The sequence below is a fragment of the Brassica oleracea genome, chromosome C2 (genome assembly GCF_000695525.1).
Source record: "Brassica oleracea var. oleracea cultivar TO1000 chromosome C2, BOL, whole genome shotgun sequence".
Classification (NCBI taxonomy): Eukaryota; Viridiplantae; Streptophyta; class Magnoliopsida; order Brassicales; family Brassicaceae; genus Brassica; species Brassica oleracea.
The window spans coordinates 26,351,509-26,376,757 of record NC_027749.1 but is presented as its reverse complement, the minus strand read 5'-3'; the positions used below and the strand labels follow the sequence as shown (position 1 = coordinate 26,376,757).

Sequence of the window (25,249 nt, the reverse complement as noted above, 5' to 3'; positions counted from 1 at the left end):
AGCTGGAGGTCTCACAGGTCGTTATGTAGCGAGTAGAAGTAAGCCAAGAAGAGTCCTACTTGTTTTCGACATAAAATCTCAACGGAAACTCCGATTGAGAAGAAACGAAAAGCGTTTCGATGAGGATTCAAAGTAGAACGCAAAAGAGTGGTTTTCGGAGGCCTGAAAAGGTTGCTATGTACCGAGTGGAGGTCTGACAGGTCGCTACGTAGCGAGTGGAAGCAAGCCAAGAAGAGTCCTACTTGTTTTCGACATAAAATCTCAACGGAAACTCCGATTGAGACGAAACGAAAAGCATTACGATGAGGATTCAAAAGAGAACGCAGAGGAGGACCCCTTTTTAGGCCTGACAGGTCGCTACGTAGCGAGTGGAGAGTTGGCTTTAGCTCGGTCGTTACGTAGCGACTGAGCTGTGTGCGTGCTCGGCCGCTACGTAGCGACCGAGCTGTGTGCGTGCTCGGTCGCTACGTAGTGACCGAGCTGTGTGCGTGCTCGGTCGCTACATAGCGACCGAGCTTGGCTGGAGCTCGGTCGCTACGTCGTGACCGAGCTGTGTGCGTGCTCGGTCGCTACGTAGCGACCGAGCTTGGCTTGAGATTGGTCGCTACGTAGAAACCGAGCTGTGTGCTTGCTCAGTCGCTACGTAGCGACCGAGCTGTGTAATAGATTTGTTGCGCTTCCTTTTTCTGCGATTAACCTAGGGGTTTTCTGCGGTTTTTGGGAGAACAAGTTTTACCCTTCCGAAATGTTTTCGGAAAACGTGTTTTGGTAAAACCCTTACGCATTGAGATTTCTTTTGTTCGGTAATGAGTCAAACTAAAGGAGTTTGATAAGATTTACCGTTTCCCTGGTATGTTTAAAAAGAGAAATCGCGAGCTCGTTTCATTGCACTTCCTGTGGCAAAAAGTCGCAGCAAGGTTTTCGATTTTCTCAAGAACTGTGGCGTTTGCATAGGCGCAGTGGCGGCTAGAGGTTTCTTACCAGCGTTGTTGCGAACTGCAATTTTCTCTTTCGTATTTCCAGACATTGTTTTGATCAAGCGTTTTGCGGCTATGAGTTAGCGTAATCCGTACCTCCCCTCCTTCTAGCGCCAAACTGTGGGAACAAAAATTCGCACTGTCGATTTCCGTTTAAATTAAGAAACTAAGAAAACCCTAATTTCCCAGAGGTCCCGGATCTCTGCGAGAGCCAACGGCAAGTGACCAAATATATGCGGAAATCATGAAAAGATAACAAACGAGTTTAGAGAAAACAGTAGATCTTATTTCGAGTCCGCGTGAGAGCGTTGCGATCATTACAAGAGATCATAAAAGATTTGGCCGCAAAGGCTGTCAGCGAGTAACCTAGTTCTAGCGGCCTAAAAGCTCAAACCTAGTTGACTCACAACTCGATAACAAAAGACGAAGAAAATACAGAAAAGGTTTTTGATTGATTTCGGACTAAACCTTATGAAAGGCTGCCTACATACCCCTTTCGAGGATCAAACCGAACGTAGTTCAAGAGTGAACCAAGAGATTGAACTGCTTATGCACGTTCATCTGGTAATCGGGTGCCAGTCATGGAAACAGAGCATATCGAGAATAATGCTTCAGAGTTTCTAAGTGCTGAGAGTTCCGAGTCTAAAAAGTTGTCCCTCGTGCCTCTCTCCTAGGAATCCTTATATATTTGCTCCTAGGCCGGTTTACGCTTTTCTCCTTCTGCCCTTAAACCGTCATAGCTTAAAAATGGAGATATTCCGTTTCCGCGATCTTCGTGATTATCTTCGGAAACTTCACATTTATCCGCGGAAACTTGACATTTATCTTGCATTACGAATCAAGCATAAACCATCATACGGCTTATGGGCTTTTTGTTAAGAAATCGTAAGTGGGCTTCGAGCTTTGTCTTAGGTCTCTTTGGGTCGTCTTTGGCCCGAAACGTTTATTACGGTTTTTTCGATAAAAGCAAACTTCCCGCAGTTTCTATCGTAAAGTTTGACTGATGACTTCGCGTGACGGGAAACATAGAATGATTTAGCCACCGTCTACGGGAGATAGCATTTAAAGAGTAGACGAGAATGCATGGATTTGTGTCGTATCGACGTTTTGGGGGAGCTCGGTTGCTACGTAGCGACCGAGCTTGGCTTCGAGCTCGGTCGCTACGTAGCGACCGAGCTTGGCTTCGAGCTCGGTCGCTACGTAGCGACCAAGCGGAACAGACGCTCGGTCGCTACGTAGCGACCGAGCTTGGCTCGAACTCAGTCGCTATGTAGCGACCGACCGGAACGGACGCTCAGTCGCTACGTAGCGACCGAGCTTGGCTCGAGCTCGGTCGCTACGTAGTGACCGGGCTTGGCTCGAGCTCGGTCGCTACGTAGCGACAAAGCGGAACGGACGCTAGGTCGCTACGTAGCGACCGAGCGGAACGGACTCTAGGTCGCTAGGTCGCTACGTAGCGACCGAGCGGAACGGACTCTAGGTCGCTAGGTCGCTACGTAGCGACCGAGCGGAACGGACTCTAGGTCGCTAGGTCGCTACGTAGCGACCGAGCGGAACGGACTCTAGGTCGCTAGGTCGCTACGTAGCGACCGAGCGGAACGGACTCTAGGTCGCTAGGTCGCTACGTAGCGACCGAGCGGAACGGACTCTAGGTCGCTAGGTCGCTACGTAGCGACCGAGCGGAACGGACTCTAGGTCGCTAGGTCGCTACGTAGCGACCGAGCGGAACGGACTCTAGGTCGCTAGGTCGCTACGTAGCGACCGAGCGGAAAAGCGGAACGGACGCTAGGTCGCTACGTAGCGACCGAGCGGAACGGACTCTAGGTCGCTAGGTCGCTACGTAGCGACCGAGCGGAACGGACTCTAGGGCGCTAGGTCGCTACGTAGCGACCGAGCGGAACGGACGCTCGGTCGCTACGTAGCGACCGAGCTTGGCTTGAGCTCGGTCGCCACGTAGAGACCTTTTTCGAGCTCTTGTCCGATGTCTCGTGAATGCGTTTTCTACGCAAGATTCTTCGTAAAAATAAATCTTTTTCGAAGATTTATTTCTCGTAAAAAACGTTCATGCCGATTTTTACGGACTTTCAGATATTGAATCCGTCGTGACCGATTTTGACCCCAACAACAATCATATTTGTCTCCTTTAACAAGTGATATGTAGTTGTCAACCTTGTCAACATGAAACCCTTTTGCCTTCACAATTCTCCTATCAATTTTTTTCTCCACCTTAACAGTTAAAGGATCAATATGCTTCGAGCTTAACATGCGACGCTCATAGAACCATCGGGTCAACATTTCTCTTATACTATCCAGCAAAGGAATAACTGGATATTGTCTAGGTGATCTCAGAACTGAATTTATGGACTCTGCAGGGTTATTGGTCCTAATGTCATACCTGGCTCCAGGGAAGATAGAACGAGCTCATTTTCTCACATCAGCCTCCTGTAGATATCTTCCAAGCGCATGACACATTTCAACAATTTTGGTGAAACGTTCTTGAAATTCAGAGAACCTATATGCTCGCGAAGCCTTCTCGACCAAGGCAGACAACCCCTTTGTCTTGAAATTTTTTACCACATTGGTCAACAAGTGGTGAATGCAAATTCCATGTCTTGAACGAGGGTAAACAGTCACAAGCGCTTTAGCTATTGACACAGCCCTATCTGATACAAAAGCTAAATCTTTACAATCAGCAATAACCACTTTCAACTGTCTTAAGAACCACTCCCATGAATCCTCAGTCTCTGAATCAACAACTCCAAAAGCAATCAGATACAAATTGGAGTTACCATCTACAGCTGTAGCAACAAGTAGCACTCCTTTGTATTTATTTTTCAGAAAAGTTCCATCAACAACAATCACCCTACGCATTGCATTGTAGAAACCTAGAACTGATTGCCCAAACGACATAAATAGATACATGAATCTCCCATCCTCAGTTGTTTCATAGTGCGTGTGGGTACCACAATTAGCTTCTTTAATCATATGCAAATATTTTGGTATTTTAGCATAACTTTCATCTGGTTTACCTTGAGCCGCTGCAATTGCATAGTCACGAGCTTCCCAAGCTTGCCAATAAGTAATCTCGCAACTATGCTCCAGTCTCATGAACTGAATGATGTCATTTGCTTTTGGGCCATCATTGGCATCATCAAATCGATGTTGTATCAGCTTCCCAATTGTTCTTGCCGATGCCATTTTTCCGAATTTGCTTTTCATCGAAGGAGCACATGAATGTATTCCCACACACTTGTTGATCATGAAGTATGTAGACCCATCCAAACATTCCGCACGCAGAGTCCAGTTGCACAGTTTATCCTTGCATCGAATATACCACCATTTTCTCGTTGATTTGAGAACAATGTAATCATAATTATTCTTCATTGCCCAAATTTTCATTGTTTCTTTCAGAACACGTTTACTTCTGAAAATTTGATCCTTCTTCACGAAATCTATGCTTCCAGATTGGCCGTTGTTTTCACGCTCTCCATTGTTTTCACTCCTTAAAACAGCATCACCGAAACCATCTTTAGCGACATGATTCTTCGTTTTATCAGTCGACTCTTTTGACGGTATGGCAAAGTCTCCTTGATTTGTTTCAGGAACTTCTTCATCCTCAAAATTGCTTGAGTCAAACGGCTCCTTATTCAAATCGATATTGAATCGTTCCTTTTCTTTTGTACCAGTAGCAGACAACGTGACACACAAGGTTGTAAACGAACTCTTCTTCGTGTAGCTCACAAAATTAGACACTTGTCGATCATTGCTGATAATAATGGGAGGATTTCCTCTTTGATTCACCATCTCATAACTGAACTCGGCATTAACGAGCATATGGTCGACCCCATAATCCTCACACACGATGATCTTGAGCTGCTTCAACAAAGTAGTAGTTTTTAATGTTACCATTCGACCACCCCTTGTTTTGTCTGCCAAGAAACTCCACTGATCACCGCAACTTGAGATCCATTCACCAGATTTAACATAGATTAGAACCATGTTTTATTGATAGATAGAAGAGATGGTTATGTCGATGAACAAGAGAGAGAAACTAAGAACGAAGGAGAGAAAGATCGTGGGGTGGGAGGAGAAAAACGTGGGAGAGAAGATAATATGAGAGATTTAGGGTAGATTTGGTTTAGATTTAGGAAATATATTTATTGAAATATGGAAGTTTCAATATTTTTCGTGATTTACCTATAATATGTAATGTACGTATATCAGAGCGCTGAAGAGAGGGTGAGAGGTTTATTCTTCCTTACGCATTTGATAACGTAAAAGGCAGAAAGGGTTATGATACATTAAAAAAAAGGTATTTCACAGAGTCGAAGTTAGAACTTGTAAAATAACTTTAAGTAGAGTAAAGATATCTTGTTAGAATATCACCTGACGAAATCTAGCTAGCATAGAATATTTAAGAAAGTTTTATTTGTATTCTGTATCCAGGATAAATCTGTGTGTAATACTTATTATCCGATTTCTAGAATAAGTAGATGAGTAGAATGAATATAATATCTCTCCTAGAACATAAAAAATACATGATTCCACTATTGTTAAAATAAAATTTAAACATATAAATAGTCATACTAATGTTTACAATGATTTACATATTTTTTTATATTTTTAAAACTTAGTTTACTATTTTTTCCATTACAGAAGGGTAAAACCTGTCCAAAATGACCAAAAATATCAAAAGTCTTATTTTGACAAACAAAAGTTGAAAGTGTCTCTTTTTCCCAATTTTCCCTATTAATAATATCTAGAATTGTTTTTTAAAAAAAATGGCGATGAAAGAGACAGCTTAAGTAAACTTCAACGTGGAAAAAAAGTTGCCTCTCTCTTAAACAAAAGCTCTAACCTCTCTCTAAGCTACTGGTGAAAACCCTAGCTCCGGCTCGGTTATACCGACGCCGGAGGCGTTTCCGTTCTCCCCTTCCTTTTTTTCTTTTGCTTTCCTCCTCACCGGCAGACCTTTGCTGACATGCTCGTTGTCTCTGGGTTCAGGGAACTCACCCAAAGGTTTCATCGAGACCGAAGGTGGTGAGTTTTGGTGCACTTTGGAGCGGCGACGAAGCAAACGAGATGGCAGTGAAGACGAAGGTCGGCTTTTAGGGTTTCGGAGGAGCGGGATCTAATTTTCCCTTTTTCAGATCTCTGGCGAATCCGCCTCAGCGACGGCGCGTGGCTTCAAAAGACGACTCCTCCACCATGGATCTATACCTCCAAGCGGCGGTGAGCCATGTAAGGGAGAGATATGGCGGCAAGTGAACAGATGATGGTCTTCCGGTTCTCGGGGATCACACGCGCTTTGGGTTACACTGATGGAGTGGTCAACCGGAGGTCTAACCTAGCGACGGTTCGTGGCGGCGGCTCTACATCCCAGCACCGGGAAAGTTGCTTGTAAACCGGTGGTACGAGCTCTGCTTCTCTGGAAGCTTGGATTCTCGGCTATGGCTCCTGCTTTGTTTCAGCTGAAACCTGTCTTTCAGTTCGGACCTTGTGTCCGATTTTAGGCTGAGGGTCTCAGTATTGAAAACCGGGGAGACAATCTAAGCTCGATGTTGCACCTTTTGGTGGGGATGCTAATGGGACAAGGACTTCATTGCCGATTATTAGGTTCCCTTAGTTTGTTTCAATTGTACTCGGGTGTAGATATTATCTTTGGGTTAGTAAATGTTGTTGTACCATGAGGTCAATTTAGGTGTGGTTAAAGAGATGGATCAGTCCGAGTCGTAGATTGGTTTCATTCTCACTGTGGTCCAAAATGCATTGAGTCTAGGTTAGGTAACGTTAGTTCCAATCAAGTGAGCTAGAGTGGTACTAGACCAACTCAATGCATTAGTGGTTAAAGTCTCTTGTGGTCAAGTTTATTGTATCATGACTTGGTAATCGAAAGTATGAAGTTGAGCCAAAAAGAAAAGTAAGCTTCAACGTGAGGAGAGCGTAAGATACAGCAGTTACTGAGCATCTGTTTCCTTATATCCCACGCGCATTTATTCCTTTAGCTTAACGCGTCAACTTGACTCTCTCTTAACTCTCAAACCCCAATAAGCAAACTACACAGTACTAAAAGTAGATGGACTAATACTACTAGCTAGCTAGCTAGCTACTCGATCTGTTGAGTTACGGCCTCTACTAATACCACCGTGCTGATGATGAGTCAACAACGCTCTGTGGTTAGAGCCATTCCCTGTTTTATTGTGTTGAGACGAAGCTGAAGAGAAGAAGTGGCTAAATATTACAGAACCACCTCTGACTGAACAAACGGGAACGTTAAGAACAGGAGCCACGCTCAGGTTTACACTGTACGATCTCTCCACTCCTCTGTTTCTATACCCTCCTCCGCGCGGGCTGCTTGAGCTTCGTTCAAGGCTCTGAAACACGATCTTCCCCGACGAGTTTAGCCTCGGACTGTCGCTACATGTTTCTTCTCTATCACGAGGCTGCTTCACTAACCTCATCCTCGGCCGAGCGGGAGCGAACGGGTTGGCCGTGATGTTTTGGTTAGCGAGGTGGTTGAGTCTCTCTGCGTCGAGCGATAGCCTCCTCGGGGTGTCCGAGGAGGAGGAAGAAGAAGAGAGGGACATACGTGAAGAAGAGGAGACGGAGAGAGATTCGATGTCGGAGAGGAGAGGAAGACTGATTATCGAAGAAGCATCAGAAGAAGACGACGACGTTTTGGAGCTCCGGTTTAAAAACTGCTTAAACGACGCCGCAGCCTTGCTGTTTTGAGAGAACCGTTTCAGCCCTAACAGCTCTCTCCACTTACTCGAACACCGTGGCGCCTTGGGAGAAGAAACCAAGCTACCCTCCTCCGTCTCAACTTCCACCACCGCCGTCGTCACGAGTTTACCGTTAGAGAAAAGCTCGTCGGCGGGAAGCATTCCGACAGGAACCTCAGTTCTGAACTCGAACTCTTCCTCCGGAGGAATCAGCTTCTTCATCTCCAACGACGCGGCGGATCCAGAGCTCCGAGCGTTGAAACATCCGTAAGCAGAGACAGTCACATTGTTGACGCAAGTGGAAGCCATCACCGGCGTTCAAGAAAACAGTATCGCCGTGCCAGATCTAAAGTACAGAGAGAGTGTTTGATTTGGAGTTTGTTTTTCGAGAAAACAGACTAGTAAATATACTAGCCTGATGGCGCGTGCATGTCACTCTCGATTAGGTTGATTTTGTTTCATTAATTCAACTTTTTAGTTACCTTAATACTCTTTCGTTTGTTTTATTACAAAAAAGTATTAGTATCTTTTTATATCTTACATGCAATGAAAAATTTCTATAAAACATCATTATCTTATAAATTTGGAAGTTAGAATAAAGCACGAAATCATCGGTATAGAAGATCACGTGATACAAGGGATCAGAATAATAATAAATGCGCCAAATTAGGAAAAATAGGATCTGTTAGGAATCGTTTTGACAGTTAGCTTAGGTATTAACTGCTTTCTTTGCAGCCGAGTTAGGTTTTGCTCTCATCTCTTCTTGATTTAGTAGGATCTTGTCTTTCTAGTATTACCTCCATAACTAGATGTTAATTGCTTTGATTTTGATCAAAAAAAATTGCTTTGATTAAAAGAAATGGTATAACGTTTTGAGTTTTTTTTTCCTTCTGATTTTAAAGATTGCAACTGGTATTTGCACACTAAGGCCACGCATGTTTCTTTAGAGCAACTTCGTTAGTGAACCCCTAAGTGTGGTTTTTATCAATTTTTTTAAATGATTTTAACTAATTTTGAAAAGTTAAGGACTTTCACTTTTTTGGGTGTCTATTGGTGAACTTCAAAGTGGGGCTTTTAGAAATAAAATAATATTATTAAATTTATGGAAAATAAAATTATATTTATTGAAAAACAAATATTAAACATACAATAATTATGATTGTTGATGACCAAATTTTGCAAATAAATTCTCAATTAAATCGGTCTTCAATCGTTCATGTATCCTTTGGTCGCGAAGTTCACTCCGAATGGCAAGCATATTACCGAGATTCGTAGGCATGTTTGTAGAGAACGAGAAATCCACCTCTGGACTTCTGTTTGTTTCTCCTTCTACGAATATAGATGTATCAAATTGAGTGTATCCATCGCGTTCGTCTTCCACTATCATATTGTGTAGTATGATACATGCTCTGATAATGTTGCTGATTTTTTCCTTGTCCCAAAGAAGAGCTGGGTTTCTAACAATTGCAAAACGAGCTTGCAAGACTCCGAAAGCCCGCTCGACATCTTTTCTGGCGGCTTCTTGACGTTCTGCAAATAACTCCGCCTTAGGACCTTGAGGAATAGAGATGGATTGGATAAAGGTAGGCCACTTTGGATATATACCGTCGGTGAGGTAGTATGCCCTATGGTATTTGTGACCGTTGACGATGAACTCAACTCTTGGAGCTCGACCTTGTAAAATGTCATCAAAAATCGGAGACCGATCAAGGACATTAATATCGTTCAAGGTACCTGGTGGTCCAAAAAACGCGTGCCATATCCACAGATCTTGCGGTGCTACAGCCTCTAGGACAATTGTCGGCTTGCCAGAACCACGACAGTACTGTCCTTTCCAAGAGTGTGGACAATATTTCCACTCCCAATGCATACAGTCAATGCTTCCTATCATCCCAGGAAAACCGCGTACCTCTCTGATATCAAGTAGTCGTTGAAGATCCTCTGGTGTAGGTCTTCGTAGATACTCCTCTCCATATAAATGTATGATTTCTTGAGTAAATTTTTCCAAACACAATAAGGCAGTGGTCTCACCCATGCGGAGATATTCATCAACCATGTCACCTGCACAACCATAAGCCAACATATGAATCGATGCAGTACATTTTTGTAGTGGATATAGCCCATACCGTCCTACTGCATCTCTTCTATGTTGAAAATAAGGAATTTCATTGGAGAGGCGATTAACAATCCCCGTGAATAATGCCCGGTTCATTCGGAAGCGGCGCCTAAAATAGTGAGGTGGATATGTCGGCTCCGCACTGAAATAGTCTTTCCATAAACGGTTGTGTCCTTCCTCGCGGTTTCTTTCTATGTATGCTCGTCTCCTCGGCAATGTAGGTTGATACTCGACTATGTTGTTGTACATCACTTTGATTTGTTGTTCAAAATAATCTTCAAATAAATTTTCTAAATTTTCTTCATGGTCGTTGGATGAGGATGCCATGGTTGGCAAATGAAATGGAGTGGATGATTATTTTGGAAGAGTACTTTTTAAAGATGATAAAGAAAGACAAGTTTAAATACTTTGTTTAAAGAAAGGAAAGAACAAATGGATGATAAAATAGCATAAAGATGATAAACAAAGACAAGTATAAATAGAGATAGCCGAATGACATAGGTTTATATAGAGATTGATAAAATAGCACCAGTAACCTCCTCTTCGCCTTCAACAGCACCACCAACACTCTTCCGCTTCTCTTTACCACCATCCTTAGCTTGATACATAGAGCACCATTTCTGGTCATGCCTAAGCTCTCTCCAAGCATGCTCTAGAGTGAACTTACAACCATAGTCATTGAAGAACATGTCTAGTGCTTTCTTCATAACATCATTGTCATTCTCACCGCTTGATTGGTCCCTCAAAGCCGCATCATAGGAACCACAGAATTTGCAGGCTAGGTCATTAAGCCTTCCCCACCTTTGCTTGCACTGACCCACTTGAATTGTAGTAATCCCGGATCCTTTTCCAAAAAGTTCCACACTTTTTCTCATTCCCTACTATTGGATCCTTGCTGGTGTTGAGCCAAGAACTTATGAGAATAACATCCTCCTTCGGAGACCATTTCCTCCTCTCCTTGACAGTAGATGCTTTTGCAGAGTGGTTGCTAAAAGCTGGAAGATCAGGTGAGTCCATGTCTATGGATTGAGAACCTGAGAGGTTCACAAACTCTGGAGTGCTAGATTCTCCGGTTTGGCTTGTTAATAGGCTAACAAACCCTGGACAATACGATGCCATTTTCTAAGTTTGTGGGTTTTGGTTAGTTTATGTGTTTGGTTAGTCTGTGTGTTTAGGTCAATTTAAGTAGTGTTCTTGCTTAAATGATGTATGTACTATCTAACCTAATCCTAACCACCATCCTTGGAAAGTTCACATAGAGCTTTAAAGACCTATCAACTCAATGCAGTTAGGAAGATTTTCATTTAACCACTAAAGTTTTAGCTACCAATTCAGAAACAATTAAAACCAGTCAAATCTGTATTAATAAGACTCAGATAAATTTGGATTTAAAAATAGTTCAAATCAGCTAACTTTGGATTTAAACTAGTTCAAACTATAAAGTTTGAAATGAAATAAAAAGTTAATGTTAAAAAGCTTGAAAGTTTGAAATGAAGTCGAAATAGAGAGAGTTCTAAAACTATGAAGTTACTGATGCAAGCACTACAAGAAAAATGGGCTTTGATAGCAGTGAAGGATAACGTTTTTTGCATTTCTGCTATGGTTGACATACCCGTTAGTTTTAGATAGTGTTTGTATATTTAGAAACGCTATGATAGAGCTGTATATTTAAAAACGCTATGATAGAGTATTTTTAATAGCGCATTATTAAAAACGCTATCTTTGCCTTTTTAAATCTCTAAACCCTAAACAAGTTTTAAACCCTAAACTTTAAACATAACTTCAAAATCTAACTATTTTAATATCAAATCTTAAATTTAACCTCAAATATTAAATATAAGCTCAAAAACTATTTCTTTTTCAATAATTAATCTTGAATCCCAATACCCTAAACCTTTAACCCCCAAACCCTATACTCAAACCTTTATTCTAAACTCATAACTTTAAATCTAAAATCTAAATTCAAAAAAAAAAAAAAAATCAAACTTAAACTTAATTCTTCAAATAAATTCAAATTTATTTTCGAATTTTAACTTAAAATCTTAACCATCATCCTACAGAAATATAACAAGTATGATTAAATTTTGTAAGAACCCTAGACAGACAGAAATAGAACAGGTAGTTCACTTACTTTGTACTCCTTGCAGGTGAAGAACCTCTTCCCGGGTAGGTAATCAAAGACTTCTGCTGGAGCTCTCCCGCGCACTAAGCGTTTCCCACATACACACCGTTCTTGAATTCCTTGCATCGAGTCAGTTACAAAATGTAGACTATCGAAGAGGGCCTTTTGCGCCTTCATAGATCTCCTCTCTTCATTAGGATCCATGATCTTCAAAATGTAATTAAATCAGTCTCATAAGCGAACAACTAGGAGGAAACTCATTTTTAGTTGCTTGAATTAATAACATAAGAAAACAAGTTGACATAAGCAAACAAGAACACAACGACAATCAGAAACAACAAATTTAGAAGTTTCGAACCCTAACTTGATTTTAAACCCGAAATCGATCTCTAAAACCCCCAAATCGGAAACAAAAATCGTATCCCAAATCGTCTTCGAACCCTAACGAAAACCCTAATTTCAAATCGATCCCCAAATCGATTTTAAACCCAAAATCGACCACAAATGTGAGAGGAAAACAGCATGGAACAAGTAGAAATCCATAAATCGAACCCTAAACAACTCGGATTAAGCATGCAGAAATCGATTTACCTTATAGCAATGACGATCGCCGAATCGCAGAAAATTTCCCTCAGAGGTTTTTTTTTTCTTTCTCTTGCGTAAAATGATAGTATTTTTTTAACCAAACGAGACTAGAGCAAAGGGAGAACCAGTTACAGCTTGCCACATCGTTTAGGACTAACCTCTAAAAAACTTTAATTAAGAGGTGCCTCTACCAAAAACACAACATAATATTAATATTCTAATCTACACCGCGTAAGAGGTTGAGCTATAAACTTCTTAAAAGCCAGCGATGGAGCTGGTCTTAGAGTTACGGATTGTTCTGTGTTTTACACGATATTCAGGAAACTGTTAAGCAGTAGTGGATTAGTACCTAAGCAAACACTACTAGACACCATTTATCAAAATCGTAAAAAATAATTCAAATTAAACCGATTTTAAACACTAGTTTTACTTACTTTCTCTGCATGTATACACATTTAAAATGACTATTGAGTGGTGCAACGTGTGCGTGTCTCTCCTTTTCTGATGTTGTGTCCATTTCAGGATGGACTCAAGACCTACATACATGGTTTAATCGTTGTCCTTTTGGTTGCAGATAATATATCCGTATGCACATGACACTGATCAAAAGTGTTTGTTTTTTCACATGAATTTAAAGGAAATAACATGAAGGTACATAGTTTGTCTCATCACTTTCTGAGGTAGAGTTCATGTCGATTCAATGATTTCTACATCTGGTGTAGCCAATTTGAATGCTCTATTGATTTGCATCATTATGGGATATTGCAGCTGTGGATCCAGACTGCTACTGAAAGCAACTCCTAGTGAAATGATGAATCTACAGCTAGTTAAAATGAATTTATTTCTCTTAATAGCTAAGCTTTTCATCAATAAATCCATTAGAGTACCTTTCTGGTTGCTTCAAGAATAGATTTAACTTCACAAATTTTGAATATAACATCACTCATTCAGTGGCAGACTGGAGTGAGAGTGGAGAAAGTTGAGAGCAGCTTAGAAGAAGATGCTGGACTTTTGGGTTTGCATTGTCATGGAAAATATTAGGGGATTCAATAAAATGCAGGAGATAGTTGATTAAAGTGTTGAGCTTTGCTCTTCACTCTTGACAAAAAACAGTGCCAATATCAAAAGGCTTAAGAAGATCAGATCAGATCAAGTCATTTGTTTCTTTTATAATCTTTTGTCTAAAAAGAAACTCAAATTTAGCTCTTTCTCATTGGCTGATTGATATGCTTGCTATAATTTTAATTATTATATTTCATATGTATTTATTATTTTTTTTAAGTTCATCACATATATTTAAAAATAAATACATATTTTTGTTTATATTATAAATTATTTTAATAGTTTATTTATTTTGTCACTTATATTTTTAAACTTGATACTTGCCAATAAAACGCATTAATAAGCCGACAAAAAACACATTAATAAAAATTAATTAAAAACAAGGGTGAATTTGCTCAATATTTATAAGAGCTCAAAAAATTAAAAATATAGTCATTGAACAGTGACATCCAATAGATGTCACAATTTGGCCCAAACCTTGACATTTTTCTCCTCTTACTCGTGTCTGCGTGAGTATATGCGCATCACATGTGTAACCAACAGAACTAAGTATATTATACTATAAACCATATAATATAGTCTAAGTACTAATACAAACAAACATGGTAAAGAAGAGACACAGATAGAAACGTGAACAAAACACCACATCAGCAATACTATTCTAGACTATACAATGTACATGTGAGTGAAAACAGAAACTCACCCGAGCATTTACCAAATTTCTTATGCTACCAATTATAATAGAATAAAACAAAAAATACAATTTTGTTTATCTTTTTAGATAATTTTTGTAACTGATAACGGTAAAAATAAAAATATTAATAAGAGTAACGGATGAAGGAATGTTGTTGTTGCTATGTAAAGTAAAGGAGAAAAATAGATGGTAGGAGAAAAGAACATACACTAGAGGTGGAAGAGATATGACGAGTGGTGACCGTGGCAGAAGAGAAAATGACGGCGGCGATGAAACAATCAGTAGTAGCGGTGGTGACAATGATATGCTCGAGGGAAATGAAGAAAAAAAATGACGGAGTTAGATATAATCTGTATAATTAACATGATACTATACTGTTATATTAAATAAATAGTATTGAACAATTATTTTATAGATAACAATAACCATAATACAGATTATGTTAGGAAAAAAAATTATTTACATTGTTGCTGAGAGAGAAAAAATAGTGAGGAAGCAACGAAGCAGGACAAGAAGCTAAGAGAAGAAAAGAGTGGAGAAGAAAATGCAGAATAGAAACAAAAGAAAAAAAATAAATATTGTACTATACTATACTTTGACAATAAAATAGAATAAGATAATATAATATTTACAATAATTTATGCGAGAATAAATATATATTCTTTATATAAATAGATTGGTCATTAAAAGAAATTGTGTGCAATATATATAATTTTTTATCTTTAGAAAACTTTAAACAGACGAGCCATTTCAATGTAATTTTTAACATTTTCATGACTTTGCATTCTATTTTATTTGTTACAACAATATAGAATTGAACACACTAACAGAGAGAATTGATCTGCTTCTCGATTGCAAACCAACATCTGATTCAAGGATAGTGATTAGTTGCGATGGTGCTAAAGGAAAACACAATGAAGCTACTAGAAAAAAATGTCGAAAGAGATATAATTTGCCAAAGAAAAGGAAGAAAATCGTAATATACTATACTATGATTATAAATAGAATAATATATTATACAAAACTACTGTTTATCTTCTCCAATTCAATCAATTATTTGACTATATATCTTCTTAAACTCATAAACAGGATATGCAAAAACAAAAACAAAGAAAAAACAATTTAAGTGCATGTAATTCAGAGTGGGATGACTTCGAAATTGATGAAATAGATTATTATGTTCTTCGATCCAACCGGATATTTTGGTAGGAAATTGAAGTCATTTACAAAATTTTCAAAAGTTATTGAAAATTAAAGAGATAGTGGACCCTACAATTTTTCATGTGCAAAGTGGGATATTTTAGGAATTATACATAAAATATGCACAATATCAAATATGCACAATATCGTATAGTAAGAGCTCCTATGGTAAAATCTTATTTTTTCCTGTTGCTGTAGACATGAGGCCAAATTTCTCAAAAAAACAACTAAATCTTTTTTTTTGATCTAAAAATCGATAAAACTGACGAAAACTAAGAATTATTAATCTATTTGTAAAGTCTTGAAATATATAAGTTCTTCTTCTTCTTCGGCTGCTGTCTTTTGGACTCTCTGCTTTAACCCAGAAAAATGGATTCTTCATGCCTTGTTGTGTTGTCTCTAAAGCTAATTCCTTTCTTCAATCCTCTCAAAGCATGTTCCTATTCTCCTCCGCACCGTGTCTCCTCCTACTACTCCCGCCGCTTCTACTCCCCGGCCACCGTTAACGTCGCCAAGAAAACCTCACAGAGCATTCCTTCAGAATTCGATGACAGAATCAACGGCTCTCTCTCTCCCGACTCCGATTCACGCTTCCTCGACCGTGTAACTTCCTTCTCCCTCTTTCTTTAGATTCAGTGTAAACAGCAGGCCCATTAGGTTTGTGTCTCCATTGATGATAATTATCTCTTTCAGCTGAAAAGTCATAACCTTTCGGAAGGTTATTTACATTTTATTACAATTGTGGTCTGAAAGTGCTGACCTTTGGACATGGGTAATTAATTCAGACAAGATAGAGTTTTCCAGAGTGAAAAAAAATGGACTTTCATTTATCTTATTCAGCTGTCTCTTGCATTGTTTCTGAGTCCACTCTCGTTGTGTTTGAGTTCTTTTTGTCTTACTAGCTTTTTGTGTGTTTCTTCGCTTCTTGTTTACAGCAAAAGGCTTTAGAGGCAGCAATGAATGACATTAACGGTTCTTTTGGTAAAGGAAGTGTAACAAGGTTGGGGAGTGCTGGTGGAGCTTTAGTGTGAGAATGAATCCCTCCCTCTGTTGATAGTGTCTTTCTTGATACATTAAGTCCAATACCATGGCACTACTACACACCTTGATTTGAAATTGTTGTTTAGAAAAGATAATATGATTGTGTAATGTTTGCAGGGAGACTTTTCCGAGTGGTGTATTGACGCTTGATCTTGCCTTAGGTGGAGGCCTGCCAAAGGGTCGAGTAGTCGAGGTATATGCATTTTCTGAGAGCAAAGGAATGTTTTTATTCATAAAAGTTGATTAATTGGTTTATTTATAATCGGATGGATACTGCAGATATATGGACCAGAAAGTAGTGGCAAGACCACACTAGCACTCCATGCAATTTCTGAAGTGCAGAAGCTTGGAGGCAATGCGATGCTTGTTGATGCAGAGCATGCCTTTGATCCATCATACTCTAAAGCATTAGGTGTTGATGTTGAAAATCTCATAGTGTGTCAGCCAGACAATGGCGAGATGGCTTTAGAAAGTAAGTAATCCCAAAACATTCTTAAATCTCGTGTTTTGAACCTTATCTTCATGTAAAAACTAACTTGTTTCCTTTCTTCATTACTCTGCACAGTTGCAGACCGTATGTGTCGTTCTGGTGCAGTTGACCTTATATGTGTTGATTCTGTCTCAGCACTTACTCCACGTGCCGAGATTGAAGTATGATATCATCATGTCTTTCTTTCTCACATGTAACTTCTTAACTTTTTTTCTGAATTGAATTTGTTTCATGCTTAGGGTGAGATTGGGATGCAGCAAATGGGGTTACAAGCTCGTCTTATGAGTCAAGCTCTTCGTAAAATGTCAGGAAACGCCTCTAAAGCTGGTTGTACTCTTATTTTCCTAAACCAAATTAGATACAAGGTAATTACTGATAACACTAATCACTCCACCTTCTATGTAGTTGTGTTCTTCTTGAACTAACGTTGTGTTCTCTCATGCTTATGAAGATTGGTGTGTACTATGGGAATCCAGAGGTGACTAGCGGAGGAATTGCGTTGAAGTTCTTTGCGTCGGTCCGGCTAGAGATTCGTTCTGCAGGGAAGATCAAATCTGTAAGCATTTAAAATTGTGGTTTGGTTCGTTTTGAAACTGTTAACTCATTTACTCATATTTTAAAGAGCAAAGGGGATGAAGATATTGGTCTTCGGGCTCGTGTAAGAGTGCAGAAGAGCAAGGTTAGTGTGTGAATGAAGGGATAACATGTCAAGTTAAATTATAAAGAGAAGTAGTGAATTTGCCTTTTTCTCTTTTCTGTTTACAGGTTTCAAGACCGTATAAGCAAGCCGAGTTTGAGATTATGTTCGGGGAGGGAGTCAGTAAACTGGTATTATGCATCATCATCATGTCTCTGACTGACAATGCCTAAGACGTTTTTCCTTTGTCTTTTTAACTTAAAAGTTAAAACCTAAAATCCTGTAGGGATGTGTTCTTGATTGTGCTGAGATTATGGAGGTTGTGGTGAAGAAGGGTTCTTGGTACAGCTATGAAGACCAAAGGTCTGGATGGATTCATTACTGAAAATCTCAAAGTGGATACAGATGATGTGATATGTGTTTGTGTTGGGTCTCTCTCTCTCTCTCTCTATCTTTTCAGGCTCGGGCAAGGAAGAGAGAAAGCACTGCAGCATTTAAGGGAGAACCCTTCTCTTCAAGACGAGATTGAGAAGGTTTGCTTCCTCCGTTAACATCCCCCAATATGTCGATATAAGCTTTTTTTTTTTTTTTTGCATTGATTCCTTCTCCTTGCAGAGAGTGAGATTGTTGATGTTAGATGGAGAAGTACATCGATCAACTCCTTTGTTTAGCAGCAGCAGCTCATCCTCGGTTTCACGTGATGATGAAGAGGAAGAAGAAGACGCTCTTGACGAGTTCCAATGACTGAGTTCTACACCAAAATGTTCGAATCAACAACACTCATGTTCATCTAATCATCTCTCATTTTCAAGTATCATCTCCAAATGAGTTCAGTCTATAAAACTGTATTCAACTTCTTGTTTTTGTACACCGAGATCTCTGAAAGATGGGTATTACACAAACGCTACTAGAGTTCTTTATAAAATTCAAAGTAGCATTACAGAGAAGAGAAACAATAAACACAAAACATGTAGAGAAACATGATGATGTTTTGAAGATTTTTTACTGAGCCAAAGCACTTGTGTTGTACACAAGAAGAGCTCCTCCGGCGAGAATTCCGGCGAGTGTTACCGCCCAAATAGCCAATCCAGTGACTCCTCCCTTGTACACATCACCACCTGGTGACCACTCCTCCTCGTTGTAGATAGGACTGTAAAACCCCAAACATCACTTTGTCAACAACCTATTATGACATACATGTCAAAGTGTTAAATGTTCTAAATAGCCGCAAATCAGGTTTGAACTAAACAATTTTTTTCAAACCGGCGTTCAATAATTCGGTTTTAGGCGTCCGTCTAAACATTAATCCTCTGTAAGTACATAATCAATCAAAGTGTTTCACAAAAAAAAAAGAGAGTACATAATCAACCTATCACTGCCTAGCTATTACTCGAATATTGACGGAGATTATTTATATATTCACCTGTATCCATCGACGTTAGCTCCATACTTGTCAACGAACTTGTAAACACCGTATCCCTGAGAACAACACGACATCGTTTTAGTGAATAAACTGAAGTAGGTGTTATTGGTTTATACTCCCTCTGTTCCTTATAGATTCATTTTTTAGAAAAAAATTTGTTTTAAAAAGATACATTTTTTATATTTTCAAGACATTAATTAATGAAAAATTGTACTTTTCAAAAAATACAATTATGTTTAATAAAATTTCATTGGTTAAAAGTTATTGAAAATAGCTAATTAAGGAAAACAATGTATTAGAAAATACAATTTTAAATGTTTTCTTAATAAGTGTGAAAAAACTATAATATGGATCTTTTAGGAACGGAGGGAGTATATTTTGATTGATTTAGAAATCCTTACAGTATTTATAAATCCAAGTAAAATATACAAATCCGGAGGTTTTCCCTCGGATTTGAGTCTGTATTTTTAACTAAAAAATCCAAACAAATCCATTCAAATCCATTATAAAATCAAATATATTAGTAAATCCGTACGATTGAATAACACTTGATTTGATATAGAATTTATGAATCATTAAACCAATAACACATGATTTTAATAAAGATTTTAAAATCATAGAACCAATAACACTAGATTTAGTTCGGATTTTCAAATCCATTAAAATACAACGACCAATAACCCCGCTAAAAAACACATTTGTTATTTATCCCTAACCTTTCCCTTTCTGCCGGAGGCGTCGACGCCGTCCCTCAAGTCCATGCTGCCGTTAACTCCTACAGAGAAAATGATCAAACGGAATAAGCTATAACATGACGGTAGCGTGTGTATAAAGGTAGAGAGTCTGGTGTGTTATATTTTATAAACGGACCAAAGGGCTTGTCGGTCTTGATCTTCTTGACACCGCTCGCGACGATTTTGAATGAAGTTCTTGTGAGCGACGGCAATCCTCTCGCTGACATCTTCTCCACCGTGAAACCCGCCGGTTTCAACGTCACCGATGATAGCATCACTGAAGCAGCCATTTCTTCTCTTCTGTTTCTCGCCAAGTGCTTGTGTGTGGTCTTGTAATATGCGAGGAGATAGAACTGCGATAAGTGATTGTGGTTATGACACGTGGCGGATGTTGTGTGGCTTTGGACTGGATATGTTATCTTAATATTCTTCATCAGTTTTGCTACGTTGGATTGTCAGTATTTTCAAAATTTTCATTTTAAACCCCTGTAAAATTTAGTTTACTTTGATGTTTAGTAAATATCTAAAGGCTCATTTCGTGAATTACCTGATGTGGAGATGATTGAGTAAACAATAAACATGATTTGAGTTTTATTAATATAGGGAATGTTGTGTAGACCGAAACACGCATAGACCAAGCTTTCATGTGAACATGGTTGGGTTAAGAAAAGACAACACATAGATTAAACTCAAGTAGGTTCCCTTGGGATTTAGATGTGGAGATGATGGATGAGGAGGAAGAAGAGTTTGAGCTATGGCTTCAACAGAGGCTATTTTGCTTCTGGTCTCTTCTGTGACCTCTAAACGTAGAAAAAGCTGGAGCCCTTTCTAGCTAGGCGAGCAAGAAAACAATGGCGAAGACATCCACTTGATTCAAAACTCTATAGCTTAAAACCGGATTCACTGCAAGTGAATGCAAAGCCCTGAAGGGCATGTTTTTAGAGGTCTTTCTGCATATGGAAAGCTGTGAGTTTTTGTTTGTTTACTTATTTTTCAGTGTTGTAAACTTCTTTGAGTAATTGACAAGAAACCAAAACTTATTCAAGTAAAAAAAAAAATTAAAGAATATGTGCGTTTCTTACGATGAAAATGCCCCCAAGAAATTGTGTACAATTAATTGCCGTTCATTTGATGAAAATAAACTCAGAAGAAAAGAAATGTACGACGTTAATATTCTTTCAGTTTTCAAATAATAGATTTTATATTTTTACACATTAAATCTAAATTAAAATTTAATTATAAATACATTATTATATGATTAATTATTTAAACTGATAGTAATGTAATAAATTTATTTATTTTTAAACTGAAAATTTATTTTTTTTTTGTTTTAAAAAACAAGAAAATAAGTGTAATTTTTTGTTCGTAAGAAATAATTTCCCTTATAATTAAATATGTTTTGGGGAAAATAAAAGCTGAGAAATCGAACCCGTAAGTTTTCCCTCCTTGTATGTTACCGAACCTTGATATTTTATCTTTTTTTTTTGTTTAATTTCCTTAACGCTTTCCTCTCTTCTTCGAGTACGAGTTTCCTTTTCTAGCACCGCCGCAATTTTCCCCGGCAGTAAAACCCTAGAAATTGGGATTATACAACGACGAGCAAGAGATTCGAAAATTTGATCCCTTTCTCATCCTCGTCCTAAAATTCAAAAACACTAGCCCTTAAATCCTCGCCCAATTGCTTCAATCCTTTGTCTCTTCGTGTAAAGGAGACTCCTTTGTAGTCTTCCTCTACATCTATAGAGCTATCTCTATCTCTCTGTAAGTAGAACCGTGGGGAGGAAGAAGGTGAAATGAGTAGGCTTTCTTTCCGGCCACGGCCACTAGACATTCACAAGAAGCTTCCCATTCTAAAATCGTTCAAAGACTTGGAAGACGACGACACTCCGACTTCCACCACTAGAAACTCTCATCTCCTGCGTATAGCTTCTTCTTCTTCTGTAGATGTTGAGAATGAGGTCTGTTCCTGAAACTTCTCTTTTCAATCATTTGTTAGTAATGTATTATGGTTCTATTAGCAGGTGCATCCAGTGCCTAGCAAGAAGCTGGCTTCAGAGATACCAACACCTCAGTTTTTTGTTGTGGATACATATGAAAGGGATTATTTAGCCACTTTTGGTCAACCTGCTTCTTATCTCCGTGCAAGAGGAGGTACCCATTAACCTCTGCTTTGAATTTTCTATTCTTGCGATGAAGGTGCTTTAAGTCTGTGTTTATATTTTTGCAGCTCGGTCTGAGCTTGGAGAATTCGTGGAGTATGATCTTTGACAACGAGGATGATGACTGGCTTTATGATTTTTATAAGGATAACAAGGAGCTCTCACCTGAAATGTAAAGTAACCCATCTGACTATCGTGTTCTGTAGTGTATACTCTTGTCATCTTAGATGGATCACTTGGCTTTATATACTCAAAACTGACTGTATCATGTTCTTCTATATACAGGCTTGAGACCATTATTTTTAAGCTAGAGGTGTTGGATCACAAAACGAGGGAAAGAGCTGGTGTTATCACACCTCCCCTTGGTTCTCCGGTTCATGTGCTTTTGCAGTTTGATGCTGCTATTGAGGTATATATACCTTTACTTCTATTTTGTTTCATATCTTCTGTTCTTGGAACCTACATTCATACAGAAGCGTTGTTGTCTTCTTATCACAGGCCCTGCAATCACTGTCAATTAATTATGGAGTCTTTCAGGCTATCTTCAACTACTGGAAAGACAAGGTTTGAGCCTTATCTGGCATCCTTTGGTTATTATGAGTTTTCTTGATACAGATGTTGTGTTGCATAGGTTCATGATAACTTTAAAAATCAGTTTTGACGGCGTGAGATGAACTTTGTTTTACAAATCTTTGGATTCCTGAATTATATGCATAATCCTTGTGATTGGAGTACTGTTACTTTTCAGATCACAAACCAGTTAAACATCCATAGCACGTTTGGCTACAAGACTAATGCAAATGTTTCATTCTCTTTTTCTTTCTTTTTTTATGTGAACTTAGCGCAAAAGATGGCAGAAGCCTGTCTTGCGGCGTTTACAGGTTTGTACCATTATATAGGGTTGAAACAATCAAGTCCCATGTTAGAATGGTTTTAAACTTGTGCTTATTTGCTTGGAATAGCCTCCTCCACCGGTGAATGACACGAATCCCTACAATGTGTTTAGGCCAAGAGAGAAAGCTCACAGACTCCACACAAGAAGGGTAGGCTGTTATCTTAACACAACTAGAGAAAGAAAAACACTGATAAGGGATTTACTTTTTACTTATAGATGCAGAGGAGAGAAAACAATGTGCAGTCATTTGAAAAGCTTCGACAGGTAACCAGAGGCTCTCTTGCTCGAGAACCAGTCTTAATTTCCTGAAACCTGAGCACTTAACTTCTGGGATTATATTGTTACAGGTTAGACGCAATCTTGACCAAGCAAAGACCATTCTGGAGGCCCTCATTAAGGTGTTCTCTATGACAATTTTAAGTCTCATATGACTTGTATGTAACTTTCATTTCATATCTTAACAAAAGGGTGGCTTCCTCAAAAGTTGTTAATTCGATGTTATTAATTCTATAGAGAGAAGAAAAGAAGAGGGATGTCATGGATGGCGAGGTTAGCCTCCAGAGGATGCAACTCCAGCACAGGGTACTTACTTACTACTACTCCTTAACGTGTCTATGTCTGTTTATTGATGCTTTGTCTGATATTTGAGTTTGAGATTGCAGCATGAAACAGAGCTGTTAGAAGATAGCTTTGCTCAGCATGGATTTCAACCAGCTACAACATCTTACAAATATGGCTCAAGCGACGAAGAGTTGATGGACTCAGATGACTACACTAGCACACATGTACGCACAAGACCTCCCATTATCCCTAACTCTCGTTTCGCAAATGGATCTCAACCCAGAGGCATAAAACAAGAAGTTAGAAGACGACACTCCTCCCATCACAATTGGCTTCACAAACTGGTTAAAAACCTTCCCTTTACAACACCACCTATCTGTCTATTTGCTATAATTTGATCACTAAAGCAAGCAACTGTACTGGTTTTTGCCTTTAGGATCCTAATGAAGCGGTGATGCTGTTCACAAAACCGCTGGTTCCTGAGAAACTGGCAGCTGCAGGGATCGTTCCTCCAGCACCTGATTCATCCACTGGTCAACCTCCAAGTCGGTTTAAGGGGAGGATTGGGCGTGGTGGGAGGATAATTTTTGATAGATGGAATCCTCTGATGCAGTCTCACATTAACTGCGGAGACTCTTTCTACATTGCACCAAATCACTAATCTATCAACTATTCAACTTCAACTGTTAAAATATTATTTCACAATCTTTCTTTGTAAAGACTTTTCAGTTGACCAATGGTGACGAAGAAGTCTGTGCCTAAAGTATTTGGCACTCTGTAACTCGGTAGTTATTTTCTGTTTGTTTCCGTTAAAAGGAAACTATTCGGTTTTAAATAATTAACCGATTTTACCGGTTCAGTAAACCAATAGTTAGTTTGCCAGGGACTAGACTGAAATATTTAACAATCTTTCTTTGTAAAGACTTCTCAGTCACCAATTAAAATCTACGTTAAGTCGTTAACTGCTGAGACCCTTTCTACACTGCACCAAATTATTAGTCTTTTTTTAAATAACTTATTTCTGTTATAAATCAATTGGTGGATGTCCATAACCGGCTCAAACTCTAGAGAGAGAGACGGCTGCGGCATGGAAAGAGAGGGAAAGTCGGCTAGAGACTTTCCATTCTTCTAGTTTTCCTATTTCATCTATGTTTATAATTTGTAATCTTTCCATTTATGTATTTCCATTTATCTCTCATGTAACTCTTATATAAAGGGTTCTCTTATTCATTAATAGAACACAGAAATATTCAGACCTAAAACCTTCGTTTTACAACACGTTATAGCCTCTAACACCCAGAGCCTAAAACCAAACTCCTAAAACCCTAAACAAAAACAATATACCTCGGAATTTCAAAGAGGTCGTTCTCCCAAACCGTGAGGATCCAGAAAACGATCAAGATATCAAATCGAAGTTCTTGCCAAGACGAATCAGTCAATGCAAACCGTTTGTCGATCTGACCACCGACGCGCCCTCACGCACCGATACAGTGTGCGCCGATTTGCTTTGGAACCCTAATCTGACCCCGACGAACCCTAATCTGTTCTTGCAAGCGTTCCAGCTCGTGTTCATCTGATCAGCCCCAGCCCTAAGGTGTTCCTGATACTAGACGAACTCAGCCTCAGCTCCATCCGTTCTCAGCTTACATCCCGGACAGCTACAGCTCACGTTCCCGATCAGACGCGTTTCGTTCCAGCTCGCGTCCGTTCTAGCTTGTTCTAGCTCGCGTTCCAGCTTGTTCCAGCTCGCGTCCCATCCAGCTCGAGGTTCTCTTGGTGGTCTTGTTCTACAATCTTCAAAACCTAAAGGTAATTCGAATTCTGAAAACAT

General features: G+C 39.1%; 6 protein-coding genes and 1 pseudogene across 6 annotated transcripts; 2 read left to right on the top strand and 5 right to left on the bottom strand.

Moving 5' to 3' along the window:
• Positions 1–3,398: 3,398 nt before the first annotated feature.
• On the bottom strand, positions 3,399–4,976 carry LOC106323862. The gene has a single exon (XM_013761915.1). It carries the CDS (start codon positions 4,974–4,976, stop codon positions 3,399–3,401), a length of 1,578 nt encoding a protein of 525 aa, XP_013617369.1.
• A 1,923-nt stretch (positions 4,977–6,899) lies between these two features.
• LOC106325999 (uncharacterized serine-rich protein C215.13-like) lies at positions 6,900–8,062 on the bottom strand. Its single transcript, XM_013764043.1, has one exon. The coding sequence runs from the start codon at positions 8,006–8,008 to the stop codon at positions 7,076–7,078; it is 933 nt and encodes a 310-aa protein (XP_013619497.1). The 5' UTR covers positions 8,009–8,062; the 3' UTR covers positions 6,900–7,075.
• Positions 8,063–8,852: 790 nt separating this feature from the next.
• On the bottom strand, positions 8,853–10,064 carry LOC106323861 (putative nuclease HARBI1). The gene has a single exon (XM_013761914.1). The coding sequence runs from the start codon at positions 10,062–10,064 to the stop codon at positions 8,853–8,855; it is 1,212 nt and encodes a 403-aa protein (XP_013617368.1).
• Positions 10,065–10,318: 254 nt separating this feature from the next.
• LOC106323860 (glutathione S-transferase T3-like) lies at positions 10,319–10,934 on the bottom strand. Its single transcript, XM_013761913.1, has 2 exons — positions 10,730–10,934; positions 10,319–10,659 (listed from the first exon to the last, which is right to left on the bottom strand). Exons 1-2 carry the CDS (start codon positions 10,932–10,934, stop codon positions 10,319–10,321), a joined length of 546 nt encoding a protein of 181 aa, XP_013617367.1.
• Positions 10,935–15,765: 4,831 nt separating this feature from the next.
• LOC106327531 (DNA repair protein recA homolog 1, chloroplastic) lies at positions 15,766–18,577 on the top strand. The gene is made up of 12 exons (XM_013765692.1): positions 15,766–16,081; positions 16,414–16,505; positions 16,637–16,712; positions 16,799–16,991; positions 17,085–17,170; positions 17,249–17,374; positions 17,461–17,565; positions 17,632–17,688; positions 17,775–17,837; positions 17,933–18,009; positions 18,107–18,179; positions 18,262–18,577. The coding sequence occupies exons 1-12, from the start codon at positions 15,848–15,850 to the stop codon at positions 18,388–18,390; spliced, it is 1,311 nt and encodes a 436-aa protein (XP_013621146.1). The 5' UTR covers positions 15,766–15,847; the 3' UTR covers positions 18,391–18,577.
• LOC106327532 (photosystem II 10 kDa polypeptide, chloroplastic-like) lies at positions 18,461–20,197 on the bottom strand. Its single transcript, XM_013765693.1, has 4 exons — positions 19,940–20,197; positions 19,786–19,844; positions 19,070–19,125; positions 18,461–18,796 (listed from the first exon to the last, which is right to left on the bottom strand). Exons 1-4 carry the CDS (start codon positions 20,091–20,093, stop codon positions 18,649–18,651), a joined length of 417 nt encoding a protein of 138 aa, XP_013621147.1. The 5' UTR covers positions 20,094–20,197; the 3' UTR covers positions 18,461–18,648.
• A 1,093-nt stretch (positions 20,198–21,290) lies between these two features.
• Positions 21,291–24,184, top strand: LOC106324880 (annotated as a pseudogene).
• The last annotated feature ends 1,065 nt before the right edge of the window (positions 24,185–25,249 follow it).